General features: G+C 61.9%; 1 protein-coding gene across 1 annotated transcript; it reads right to left on the reverse strand.

Moving 5' to 3' along the window:
- Positions 1-637: 637 nt before the first annotated feature.
- NCAN (neurocan) lies at positions 638-10,403 on the reverse strand. The gene is made up of 16 exons (XM_062015050.1): positions 10,331-10,403; positions 8,853-9,254; positions 7,982-8,156; positions 7,764-7,891; positions 6,951-7,250; positions 6,446-6,702; positions 5,821-6,403; positions 4,997-5,727; positions 4,492-4,945; positions 3,807-3,923; positions 3,446-3,559; positions 3,160-3,318; positions 2,963-3,045; positions 2,730-2,874; positions 1,183-1,365; positions 638-786 (listed from the first exon to the last, which is right to left on the reverse strand). Exons 1-16 carry the CDS (start codon positions 10,401-10,403, stop codon positions 638-640), a joined length of 4,053 nt encoding a protein of 1,350 aa, XP_061871034.1.
- Between the last annotated feature and the right edge of the window lie 2,854 nt (positions 10,404-13,257).

Raw genomic sequence — 13,257 nt, forward strand, 5'->3', positions numbered from 1 at the left:
GTCACGTCGCAAACAGCAGAGAGCAGAAAGCGCCGTACACACACACACACACACACACGCACACACACACACACACACACACACACACACCAACTCCAACGGGGACCCGACGAACAGGGCAGGGGAAATAAAAACCAAGCCCCAAAAGCAGAGGGCAGAGAGGGACACGGAGCCCAACAGCAGCACCTCTGTGCCCACACCCCCTCCCGCCTCCCCCGCGCCCCTGCGCAGGAGTAGGGGGCTGCTAAAAAATCAGAGGCACCCTGGGCTGGCAGGACCAAGGTGGGAGATTTGGGGAGGGGGGGGAGTTGGTAGATCATCCCCCCCCACCCCGTCTTGGAGCCCAGGCGGGGAACAGCCCCCGTGCAGGGATTGGGGGGGAGGGGGGTCCCCGTGTGGGGCTGGGGGCTCGACCCCGGGTCAAGGGGGCTGAGCGTGGGGCATGCAGGGAGGGCTGGGGACGGGCACGCAGCCGCCCCCCCCGGGTCCTATTCCCTACGGGGCCGGGTATCCTGGGAGCTAAAGCCAAAGGGGGTTATAAAAGAGAGGGGAGGTGGGAGGGGCGGGGGGGAAGGGGAGGGGGAAACGTCACCACATCTCGTCGGGGACCCTTGTGCTTCCTCTTCCCCCCCCAGCTCTAGAAGTAGTGGCCCTCCTCCATCCAGTCCAGCCGGAGGTGCTTGCGGTGTTTTCGGCGCTCCTTGCGGGGTTTGTGGTGCTGGTGCTGGTGGTGCTGGTGGCTGTGCCGGTGGTGGTGGTGCCGCCGCGCTCGGTGCGACCGCCTGGCTAACGGGGGGGCAAGGGAAGGGACCCGGGGAGGGCTCAGGAACCACAACCCCGGGAGAGAGACGATGCTCTGACCCTCCCCCCCGCCACATACACACACACACACACACACTCCCTCTCCTCACCCCGGGACCCCCCGTCTCTCATCCCTCTCCTCACCCCGGGACCCCCCGTCTCTCATCCCTCTCCCCACCCCGGGACCCCGCATCTCTCATCCCTCTCCCCACCCCGGGACCCCCCGTCTCTCATCCCTCTCCCCACCCCGGGACCCCCCGTCTCTCATCCCTCTCCCCACGCCGGGACCCCCCGTCTCTCATCCCTCTCCCCACCCCGGGACCCCCCGTCTCTCATCCCTCTCCCCACCCCGGGACCCCCCGTCTCTCATCCCCCACTAACGTTTTGTGCAGAGGATTTTGGGCCGGTCCCACTTGCCGGTGCTGTGGCACTTGATGGTGGGCACGTGGCGCTGGGTGAAGCCCTCCTGGCACTGGTACCGGACACTGGAGTGGATGCTGTACTTCTCCTTCTTCTTCCCCACGAGGAAGGCGTTTGGCACCTCCGGGGGGGACCCGCACAGCACTGGGGGAGGATGGACCCCCGTCACCTCCCCCATCACCAAGAAGGGACAAAGGGACACTCTGGTGATGCCAGCGGAGGGGCAGGGAGTGGTTTGGGGAGGGGCAGGGGGTGGTTTGGGGAGGGGCAGGGGGTGGTTTGGGGAGGGGCAGGGGGTGGTTTGGGGAGGGGCATCTCCAGCGGGTCAGCGGGGAGGTGTTCCCCGATTGACATCGTTAATTAGCGGCCTCATCGGCTGCTGCAGCTGCTGGCTGCGGGTTAATGGGACTTTCAAGATAAGGAATGAGAACTTAATCGTTTTAATGGTGGCAAATTAAACAAATGAGAGGCACAGGGGGAAGGATTGACTGTGGAGGGGAAAGGAAAGGAGGGGAAAAAAACCCCCAGGAGATTAAGGGGAAGTGCTGGAGTGTTTCTGGATGGAGGGATGAGGGATGGTTTCCTGAGGATGAGGAGGTGTCTGGGGGCTGTGGGAGGGGGATGCTGGGGATGGAAACATGGGGCTGTGGAGTGGGGATGGACACACTTGGGGTTGTGGGATGAGGATGGGGATGCTGAGGGCTGTGGGATGAGGATGGGGCTACTAAGGGCTGTGGGATGGGGATGCTGAGGGCTGTGGGATGGGGATGGGGCTACTAAGGGCTGTGGGATGAGGATGCTGAGGGCTGTGGGATGGGGATGCTGAGCACTGTGGGATGGGGATGCTGAGGGCTGTGGGATGGGGATGCTGAGGGCTGTGGGATGGGGATGGATCTACTAAGGGCTGTGGGATGAGGATGCTGAGGGCTGTGGGATGGGGATGCTGAGGGCTGTGGGATGAGGATGGGGCTACTAAGGGCTGTGGGATGAGGATGCTGAGGGCTGTGGGATGGGGATGCTGAGGGCTGTGGGATGAGGATGGGGCTACTAAGGGCTGTGGGATGAGGATGCTGAGGGCTGTGGGATGGGCAATAGAAACTGTGGGAGCTGTTGGATGGGAATGCCAGGGACTGGAGGACAGGGATGCTGGAGGCTGCAGGATGAGGATGGACACACTGGGGGCTGTAGGATGGCGATGCTGGAGGCTTCAGGATGGGGATGCAGGAGGCTGCAGGGTAAGGATGGAGACACTGAGGGCTGTGGGATGGGGACAGAAACACTGGGGGCTGTGGGATGGCAATTCTGGAGGCTGCAGGGCAGGAATGAACACACAAGGGGCTGTGGGATGGGGATGGAGACACTGAGGACTGTGGGATGGCAATGCTGGAGGCTGCAGGGTAGGGATGTTGGAGGCTGTAGGATGGGGATGGAGACACTGGAGGCTGTGGGATGGGGATGGAGACACTGGGGGCTATGGGACACGGGCAGCAGGGCAGGGCAGGCAGTACCTGTGCCTTTCTTGCAGATGTAGGGCAGGTTGTAGTTGCAGGGCACGTCATTCCACTTGCCAATCTCGTGGGACACCAGCACCACACAGTCCTCGCCGCCCGCAAAGAAGTTGTCGGGTTGGTTCTCCCGCCAGTTCTCGTATTGCTGGTGGGACAGGAGAGAGAGAGGGTGAGACCCCCCCGTGCCCTGCACCCCAACCCCTTCACCTTGTGCACCTCCAAGGGTCTCTCACCAAGCCAGTGTTATCTGTCCACTGGAAGTCCTGCTCCACAATCCTGTCATTGAGCCCAATCCAGGTGTTCTCATGCCCGAAGCCTGCGGATAGAGCCCCCCACAGCTCACACAGGGAAGGCGCTGAGCACCCAAGGGTGCTGAGCCTCGGGGTGCTGCTGGACAGGGTGTTTCCCCACCCCCCTCCACAGCCCACACCGTTGATGAAGCCATGCTCCTCCCGTGAGTGGATGCTGGTGAGGTGGCCGGCGCGGCGGCGACAGTCCCGCTCTGCATCCTCCCAGGAGCGCCGGCGCGAGAAGTACCGGTAGCAGTGACCCTGGAACTTGTGCCAGTTGTGGTCACAGCCCTCCGTGTCTGTGGGGAGAACAGACACACCCCAGGGGAGGATGAAGGGAGCAGCTCCCCAGCATGAGGCAGGACTCCTATGTCCCCTTTCCAAAGGGTGATGGTCCCATGGGGATGCTCTGGGGGAGCTCCTCACCTTTCTCACAGCGGCTGCCGCCGTAGCTGGGCAGGCAAAGGCAGACGAAGGCGTTGACCTCGTCAATGCAGGTGCCACCGTTCTGGCAGGGGCTGGACAGGCAGTCATCAATGTCTGTGGGGACACAGAGGGAGCTGTGGGTGTGCAGAGACCCCCCCTCAACTCAGCCAACCCCCATCCCCTCCCTCCAGCACCGCTGAGAGTGGGGGCATCAAGCAGGGTGTAGAGCCGTAGCCTCTTTCCCCTCCTGGCGTGGGCTGCTGCTCCATGCCATGCTGTGCCATCCCATGCTGTGCCATGCCAGGGAGGCACACACAAGCTGAGGGCTGGATGCCACCCTGGCACAGCTCTGGTCACTCACCAATCTCGCAGTTCTCGCCGGTGAATCCTGGGGGGCAGCTGCAGCCGCAGACGGTGCCGTTGGCACGGCAGGTCCCGCCGTGCAGACAGGGGTTGTTCTGGCACGGGTCAGCTGGAGCTGTGGGGTGGGAGTGGGTGCCTTGACACACACACACACTGCAGAACCCATCCTCTTCCCCACCAGGACCCTTCTCTGCCTGTCTGTGGCTCTACAGGAGGTGCCCAGTGCCCGCTGTGGCCGGGCTGCCTGTGCCACACGTTGCCCACCAGCAGCTGCCTCTCCAGCAACTGCAAACATTAAACACTTAAGCAGACAGTCCCCCAGCTCACATTCATGGCTCAGCTCCCTCTGAAACATGCAGGACCCACTCCCAGCTGCCAGAAACCCTTCCCATGAATAAACTGCTTGGGCTAAAAGGGAAGACCCCCCCTCAATCCACTGCCTTGACCCCATGGGTAGGCATCATGCTGTGCCAACCTGGGGAGCTTGAAGTCCTCCTGCCATTCAGCCTGTTTCTCCCTGTGCCCATCAGCTGCACATACCTTCAGCACCCTGGCTGCAGCATCCCAAGCCCACAGCACCCTGACCCCACAGCACCCTGACCCCAGAGTACCTGACCCCACAGCACTCCAACCCTGAAGCACCCCGACCCTGCAGCACCCTGACCTCACAGCACCCCACTCACTGTGCTGGCTGGTGTTGCTGGTGCTGTCCCAGGCCAACAGCTCCCTCTCCTCCAGCCCTGGCTCCTCGCCACTCCCACTGTCAGCATCCAGCAGCGGGGACACCCCCAGTCCCCCCAGCTCCACTGCTGTGAAGGGCTCTAAAAGCAGCCCCGTGCTTGGGGACTCGGGGGTCTCTGGCACCCATGGGTGGGGGGCAGTGGGTGAGGGCCAGGGGCTGTGAGTGGCTGAGCCAGGGGTTGTGGGGGGCTCTTCCCTCTTCACCTCCCCAGAGGCATCCTCCTCGCTGGGGGCCAGTGGTGCATCCTGGAAGTGAGGTGTCCCTGGGGGGCCAGGGCTGGCAGGGGGCTGCTCTGGGGCTGGGGGGGTCAGGAGGAGATGCTCCACTCCCCCTAGCTCTGCTGTGGAGTGGCTGGTGGGCTGTGGGGCTGTGGGGACAAAGCCTGTGGACCCCTCCTCAGCTGCTGCCTCCAGTGCTTCTGCCTCCAGCAGCTGCTCGGTGCTGGCCTGGGGGGTCACCTTGCTGGCCTGGGGGGTCACTTCACCAGCCATGGCAGAGGGGGAAGGTGAAGGGGCATCCTGTGATGGTGGGGACACAGCTCCTTCGCTGCTCAGCTCAGCCAAGCCCTTCTCAGCATCCCCATCCCCAGCCAAGGGCTCATAGCTGTGCCCAGCCAGTGGCTTGGCTGGCCTGGGGGGGCCTGTGGGGCTCAGCCCACCCTGTGGCTGGGGAGCAGCCACCTCAGTGGGGCCAGGGCTGGTGGGGTGGCCCACAGAGGGAGCAGGGGGGTGGAGGAAGGTCACTGCTTTCCTCTGCCTCTCTAGTGAGCCATTGCCTGGAGCCCCACCACCATCACTGCCGTGCCCATGGGGCTGTGGGGCTGACTCAGGGCCCTCAGCCACCAGTGGGGCAGGGGGCAGCGGGGGCCGTGGTGGGACAGAGCCACCATCCTCCTGCCAGAGGGTGTCCCCAGAGAAGTCCTCAGTGGCATCCCCAGGTGGCACCCGGGGCGAGTCCCCACGAGCACTGGGGACATGGGGCTGAGCCCCAACCGTGGTGATGTCCTGGGGGCTGAGAGCATCGTGGGGAAGCACAGAGACAGGCAGGGATGGGGAGGGTGAAGGGGGTGTCTGTGGGGACCCCCTGGGATCCTGGGGGTCTACACGGGGGCTCCACCGTGGTGAATCCCTCTGGGAAGGCGCAGGGGACATCGGAGAGGTGGCTGGTGTCATCAGCTCTGTAAGAGATGGCACACCTGTGGGGTCCCCAAGCTGATGCAGCCCCCACTGAGACCCCCCCTTACCTCCAGCCACCTTCAGGCATCACTTACCAGGGCCAATCTCCTCCTGCACCACGTTGGAGGGCAAATAAGTGCTGTCTTGGTGAAGGCTCTCGGTGCTGGCATGGGAGCTGCTCCATGTCTCCACTGCATTGGCTGCAGCCCCCTTCACCTCCAGGGCCAGGACAGGGGCTTGGGTGACCGTCCTCACTGGGTCCACAGCCACTGTTTGGTCCTCAGCCACCGTGGGGTCCCTGGAGCCCATGTCAGGGTCCCGGCTCTGCCGCTGCAGCTGGAAGTAGCGCCCGTTGAGCCCGGGGTAGCTGCTCCGCCTCGGGGCACGGGAGCTGGCTGGGGGGGTGCTGGGGGTCCTCACTGCCATGCCAGGGACAGTTCCCAGCCCAGGAGGTGCTGCTGGTGAGCTGGTGACGTGCCCCTGGGCTGAGCTGTGGGACTGTAGTGGGAGGGCAGCTGAGGGCTCCTCAGGGTCAGGGTCTTCTTGCGCCGCCGGTGCTGGGCTGGTGCTCGCTGGATCTTGCCAGGAGCTCGCTGGCATCTGGTCCACCACATTGAGAGCTTCATCCTCCTGAGGCCATGCAGGTGAGGAGGCTGTGGTGGGTGGCAGGGACGTCCCCTGGGGCAGCCCCAGCTCTGGAGCAGCCTGTGACGGTGCAGCCTGAGGGAGGTCACCGCGCTGCACCGTGGGGTTGCCACTCGCCAGCTGCAACTGCTCATCCTCATCCATCCCAGCAGGTCCTGGCTGTGGCAGGAGGCTGGAGCCCTCACGTGGGGTGTCCCGAGTGTCCCCTGATGTCCCCAGCTCCTGGCTGTGCTCCACCAGCACATTGTCACTGCCTGGTGGGTCGGGCACAGGCAGCGCTGGCTCCTCCGGCTCCCTCTGCTCTGCGGCTGCTGCGGGGGCAGGATGTGCAGCTGGGGCATCAGCCAGGATGCCACAGCCCAGCAGGAGCTCAGCACCACGCACCACATCCCCCAGCCTTGCCCCATGCCAGGCTGATGCATGGAGCTGGGCTCCCTCCCAGAGCAGCTCCCTCATTTATCTCATTCATTCCCCCAATTAAATGTTCATCCTCAGCAATCTTCCCACCGAGCCCTGAGGGGTCCAGGGGGCTGCTGGGGGGGATGAGGGGCCTGGGGAGGGGACAAGCAGTGCTGCTTGCCTTTACCTTTATAGCAGTAGGCATCGAATCTGGAGGTAGGCTGGGGGAAGCCAGTGCGGTTGGGGAACTGGTAGAGGGTCCTGACTCCAGAGGTGTCTCCACCACATTTCCTACGTGGGAGCCTGATGGGGTAGCGGACGCTGCCATCAGCCAACCAGCCCGGGTCACACCGGTCCAGACCCTCATGCCATGCCAGGTAAAGCTGCCCAGTGGTGGCTAAAGAAGCCCCTCGGCTCTGGCAGTGGCTCTGAGCTTCCTGCCACGTGAAGTGCCCGGGTGCTGTGGTGTAAAACACTGTCCCTGCAAAGAGAGGAGTCTGTTGAGGGTGTGAGGATGGAAAGTCGTGATGGTCCTGATGGCTCAGGGCTGAGGATTGAGTTTTGGGGCATGTGCACAACAGACATCACGCTGCTCAGCACCAGGGCTGAGAGAAGCAGTGAGTGCTGGCATGGCACTGCCACCCTGCAACCTGAGGCAGGCAAGAGATGCACAGAGATGCCCGTGCTCCTGGCCACAGCCGTGTCAGAGAACCAGAGAATGGTGGGGTGGGAAGGGCTCTGCAGAGCTCATCCAGCCCAACCCTTGCTCAAGCAGGTTCCTCTCACTCAGGGGCACAGGAATGCCCAGCTGGGGTTGGAAACCTCCTGAGAAGGAGCCTCCACACCCTCCCTGAGCAGCCTGGGCCAGGGCTCCCTCACCTCAGCACCAAAGCACTTTGTCCTTGTGTTCCAGTGGAACATTTTGTGTTCCATCTCCCTGCAGCAATGCCCCTGGGCACCCACCCCCATCCCAGTGCCACCCCCCACCACTTGCCTCGCAGCTCCTGGGCATAGCAGTACACATCATACACCTCTCCAGGCTCCCTCAGTCCGTAGCTGCGGACACCAGGGAGGCTGTTGCGGTCTCCATAGCAACCAGGTCTGGAGAGGGTGATGGGGTACCTGCAGGAGAGAGTGGCACAGCGGGCACTCAGCACCATGGCCACGCAAAGAGAGGCTGTTCCAGGGTTGCTGCCCGTGCCACACGCTCACCTGACGGTCTGGTCAGCCAGCCAGCCCGCGTCACAGTTGTCGTAGCCGTCCTCGAAGGCGGCCTGGAGGTGCTGCGGGGACGCGATGGCGGCTGCGTTGGCCAGGCAGGCGCGGCGCGCCCCGGCGAAGCTCAGAGCGTAGCGCTGGCCAGCGGGGCGGTAGTGGAACACAACACCTGCAAGGGGAACCATGGCAGAGCTGGCATGGGGGGAGTGGCTCATACAGCTTGGAGAGGGGGCAGAGGATCAGGGGAGCACAGCATGGTGGGGTTGGGAGGGAGCTGCAGAGCTCATCCAGTGCAACCACCCTACAGAAGCAGCTCCCACCTAGAGTCACACAGGAATGTGTCCAGGTTGGGTCTTGAAGAGCTCCAAGGAAGGAGCCTCCACACCCTCCCTGGGCAGCCTGGGCCAGGGCTCCCTCACTGAAACACTGACATAGTTCTTCCTCATGTTTCAATGGAACTCTTTGTGCTCCAGCTCCATCCCATCACCCCTTGTCCTGGCTCTGGGTACAACACAAGTGCTGCCCCAACCTCCTGACACCCACCAGTGAGATATTGGTCAATATTCATGAGCTCCCCCCTCAGTCTCTTCTCCAGACTGAACAGCCCCAGGTCCCACAGCCTTTCCTCACAAGGAAGATGCTCCAGTCCCCTCTTGGTGTCCCTGCACTGGCCTCTCCCCAGCACTTCCCTGTCCCTCTGGAGCTGGGGAGCCCAGCACTGGCCCCAGGACTCCAGCTGAAGCCTCCCCAGTGACCTTCCACAGCTCACCCAGCAGCGGCTGCGCAGCTTCCATAGGGCACACAACCCTCACGCCACGGTGCCCATGATGCCCATGGCGATGCCACCCCATATTTCCCAGCTCACCTGTCACCTCCAGAGGCAGCAGGTCCTGCTCATCATCGATGCCAGCCACCACCTGGCAGCGGTACAGCCCGGCGTCGCTGGCACGGGCACGGCGCAGCAGCAGCGTGGCATTGCGCCGGTGCTGGGGGTAACCGGGCAGAGCCACCCTGCCCTCGTAGGCTTTCACCACCTTCACCACGTTGTCCTTGGCCACCAGGATGGGCACATCCTCCCTCTGGCCGCTGGCAGAGCGCACTTTGCTCCATTTGATGCGGGGAGGGTCGGGGGGCTCGTTGGGTCCCAGCGAGGCCGAGGGATGGAGGAGGAAGAGGCAGGGCAAGGCCACCGGCTCCCCCAGCCCCACGCGCACGGCCTCGTGCTGCACCCTGCTGATGTGGATCACCTTCCCATCCTCCTGGGAGCCTGCAGGGAGAGGTGGCCAGATGCCATGGGGATGGGCAGTAGGAGCTCCCACACGGCTCTTGTTCGTGGGTGCATTGCATTTGAGGGCTGTGCCTGGGCACCTCGAGCCCCCTGAAGGGGGACAATGTGCAGCCTCCCTGTCTTGTGGCTGGAGACTGACTGTCCCAGTTAATTCTCTCCCTCCAAGGCTGAACTCCCAACTCAGCTGAGTCCTTGACCTCCACCCCAGGATGCTGTCAGGCTGTAGCCACTGCTCTGTACCTGTGGTTCCCACACTGCTCCCCATACCAGCACTCCCCATCCCTCCCCACAGAGCTGGACCCCTCACCAATGACTGAGTGCCACCCAAGCACTGTGGCACCAGCTCCAAAGCCATCCCACACTGGCAAACAGCATGGTGACCATCCTGACCTCCTCCTCTTCCTCCCCCCACACTAATCCTGACCCAGCCTATGCACAAATCCCATGAGTAGCTGAAACCCCCATGGCACAGCTCTCCCTGCCTGCAGCGTGGGGGGGATGCTCCCTGCAGAGCCTGGCCAGCTGGGGACCAGGGATGGCCACTAATCCCCTCCTGGTACCTCCCCCCACCCCCAGCTCCCTCCTCTCCATCACACCCCAAACCCTTTGCTTGCTGGGAAGGGTACCAGGATGGGGAGACCCCTAAACCCACCCATGCAGCAAGGTGCTGAGACATCCCCCACCAAGCCAGAGACACAGCAAATCCCCAGGAGGCTCAGCTCTGGGTGGGGAGGGGGCTGACACAGCAAATCCCCAGGAGGCTCATCTCTGGGTGGGGAAGGGGCTGGGGGTGCTGCCAGAGGGATTAAGGGTTTAAGATCTCACCCACAGGGATCCCAGTGCAGGGGGATCCACAGTTGCCCAGAGGGAGGGGAGTTCAACCTCACTAATCCCCCTCAGCCCAGGGAAGGGAGATGTGGGGAGCTGCTGGGCTGCAGCCTGAGCTCTCCCCTGGTTATTATTCACCTCACTGTTCCAGCTGATAGTTCATTATTTGCTGCTGTTTACCTTTCTCAGCTAATTAATCCCAACTAAGGAGCATTGGTGGCACTTACCCAGGACAGTGATGGGGAGGAGGGAGAGCCCAAGCAGGAACCAGCAGCCAGCATCCCCCATCACATTGACCATCCTTGACCTGCAACAAGAGCAGGGGGGTGAGAGGCCACTGCACAGCCACTCCTGGCTTGTTGGGCCATAAATCACCATGACACCAGCTGCCAGGAGGAGGGAGCAGGATCAGCCCCACTCAGCAAGATGCCATTAGCCCAGAGAGAGAGTTTGATTCCACTCCTGGCACAAAGCCCGTGTGGGGTTGGGATGGAGGTGCCCACAGAGCCCTCAGCTGCCCCACTGAGGTGTCCCTCTGTCCCACCCATGGGGACACCCCCAAACTCACCCCCTGGGACCCCTGAGCTCACCCTCTGCCCTTACCATGTCCCATTGCAGGTGGGACACATATGGCCATGGTAGGGGCAGAGGGTGAGCCCAGGGGTCTCACAGCCCCCAGCCCAGCTGTGGCACAGCCCTTGCTCAGCTCCCATCATTGACACACGATGGCCCCAGAGCACAAAGCTGTCACTGTTGCTCCCCCAAACTCTCCCACCTGTCTGGCTGGCTGCAGCCATGAGCAATATTGTGTGAATCATTCAGTCTCCAGGCTCTGAAGGAAGTGGAACAGATTCCCTGCCCAGCACAGTACAGCCATCTCCTGGCTCCTACCACAGCCACAGCCCCACATGGGCTTTGTGTGGGGTTTTAACCAGGCTCCAGCACCCCCTACCACCAGCCCAGCCAAGCAGAGCAATGGGGGTGAACCAGCACCCCCAAACCCCAAACAGGGCCATGCTGGAGCTCAGCACCACATGGCCATGAGCTTGAACCAGACCTGGGGTCCCCATTGTGCTGGCACATCCAACAGGTCCCCAGGGTGACCCCCCAGCCCTGACACTCATCCCTGGCCAGGACACAGAGCCTGGGAGCCCCCAGCTTTGGGGGGGACATCAGGAGCCTCCCATCCCTTTCTCAAGTGCCCGGAGCTGAGGTTTCAGCTCAGCCTACAGGTTCCCTCATCCCTGATGCTCCATTTTCCAGCCCTTTTCTGTCCCTTCTGCTTTTATGGGACAAAAATAGAAAGTAAAGAGCAAAATGATGAGGAAAAAAAAAGAGACCTCCCATGTCCAGCACTGGAAAAGGGCCTTTTGGGGGGTGCAAAACTGGGTTTTATCTTATCTCTTCTAAAGGAGAAAGTGTTTGCAGCTCTCTCCCTCCCACAGCAGCTCCTTCTGCTGAAGGGTGAGGGGACTGACCCATGGTCACTGGCTGCAGTCACTGTGCCTTTGCCCTGCCACATTCCCTGAGAGCTGAAACCCCCCCCCAGAGCAGCCCTGGGGCTGCTCCACAGCACCAGCAGCACCAGGGCAGCTCCTCCTTCCCCACTCACAGATGCTCCAGGAGGGAAATTCCCTGAGCTCGTGGCCTCAGCAGCACCAAACTTTCCCCTTCCCATTACAGAGGAAAAGAGAAATTGCCTGACACAGGCTTGGGAGGTTTCAGCTCCTTCCCAGTGACCTTCTGGGGTGTCAGGAGCTCTCCCAGCACAAACCATCAGTGCTGGGGTATGGGATGGGGCAGCTCCTGACTCGTCTATGAGCCACCACCCCAGGACTCTCTGGGCAGAGTTGGGGTGGTAGCTGCAGGATGGAGGCAGTGGGGGTGGGATGGAGACATCCAAGGCACTCAGCTCTGGGGGAGAAGGGTGCCCTGGGTTGTGCTCACATGTGTTCCAGGGCTTTGGATCACCCACAGTCCCTGGTTTAGGATCTTTTAACACATTTTCTTTTTCATGTCCCTCCTGCAGCTTCCAGGAGACAAAGGGCAAACAAGACAGTTTCCCTGTCACCAAATCTCCCTCTCCAACACCTACAGCATCCCCAAGACCTTCTCCTTCTCCATCCTCCTCCTCCCCAGCCTGTACCCTCCCTATTCTGAGAGGGCCAGTCCCCATTCCCACACACAAGCTGGGGTCATGAGGCCCAAACTGCAGTGACCTGCTTCTGTGCCCTGTCCAGGGCCACATCAGGGTGGTGGGATGGAGCAGGAGCCAAAGAGACCCTGAAGGGAATTCTGCATTATATATAAGTGTTAAATATAAAGATACATATATATAGAGAGAGTATAAACCCTCCTCTGAGCTCTCAGCTGTTTACCCAGAGCTGCTGTTGTAGAGAGGAGTCCTTGGTGCCCAGACACTGGGCAGCACCACTGGGTAAACAGCCTGGGCTTTATTTAAATGTTAAGCAGCAAAGTTGCTCTTTGGATTTGGAACCATCCCCCTGGAGAGGCTGCAGAGCTGGGCACACACCCTGCCAGGGCCAGACCTTTGGGACAACAGTCTCTGATCTCACTGAGGGTACCCCAGGCTGGCAGCACATGGGGAGTGAGAGGCTGGGAGAGCTCTGGGGAGGCCACAGGGCTGCACAGCTCTGACTGTGGCCATCCATTTCCCTGGCATCAGCATTTCTGCAGGTTCTGGTTTGGCAGCAGGGAAGGTGCCGTGGTGGAAAGGGCTGATCCCAGTAGCAGCACCTGCTGTCTCCTTGGGAAACCTGGATCAGAGGTAAGGGGGGATCCCAGGCTCCCCTCACCCCCCTAGGACAGGATACAGCCTGCTGCTTCCTTGGGACTGGCACCCAGCTGACACTCCTGCCCTTGAAGCACGTGGGGATCATGTCCCCAGGGGCACCACAGCTCTGCTTTGAGCTGTGGAGACAAAGGAAGGTCCCCACCACACTCTATTCCCTGCAGCCCCTCACCAGCCCCCCAAACCCAGCCCTGTGCTGAGCCAGCAAGAAGTTTATGCCAAGGTGAGGGCAAGCAGCAAGGTGGGTTCCATCCCTACAGGTGCTGGAGCCACCACATGTGCTGAGCCTCACACACAGACCCCCACGTTGTGCAGGGGGCTGCAGCCACCAAAGCCAGGCAG

Source organism: Colius striatus, chromosome 25, assembly GCF_028858725.1.
Source record: "Colius striatus isolate bColStr4 chromosome 25, bColStr4.1.hap1, whole genome shotgun sequence".
Classification (NCBI taxonomy): domain Eukaryota; kingdom Metazoa; phylum Chordata; class Aves; order Coliiformes; family Coliidae; genus Colius; species Colius striatus.

Excerpts from the sequence above, each read along its gene's own strand:
- NCAN (XM_062015050.1), bottom strand. The coding sequence starts at position 10,403 with ATGGTCAATGTGATGGGGGATGCTGGCTGCTGGTTCCTGCTTGGGCTC. Across the intron at positions 3,046-3,159 it reads GGAGCATGGCTTCATCAACG|GCTTCGGGCATGAGAACACC; the intron begins GTGTGGGCTGTG and ends CTCTATCCGCAG. Across the intron at positions 1,366-2,729 it reads CATCTGCAAGAAAGGCACAG|TGCTGTGCGGGTCCCCCCCG; the intron begins GTACTGCCTGCC and ends ATCCTCCCCCAG.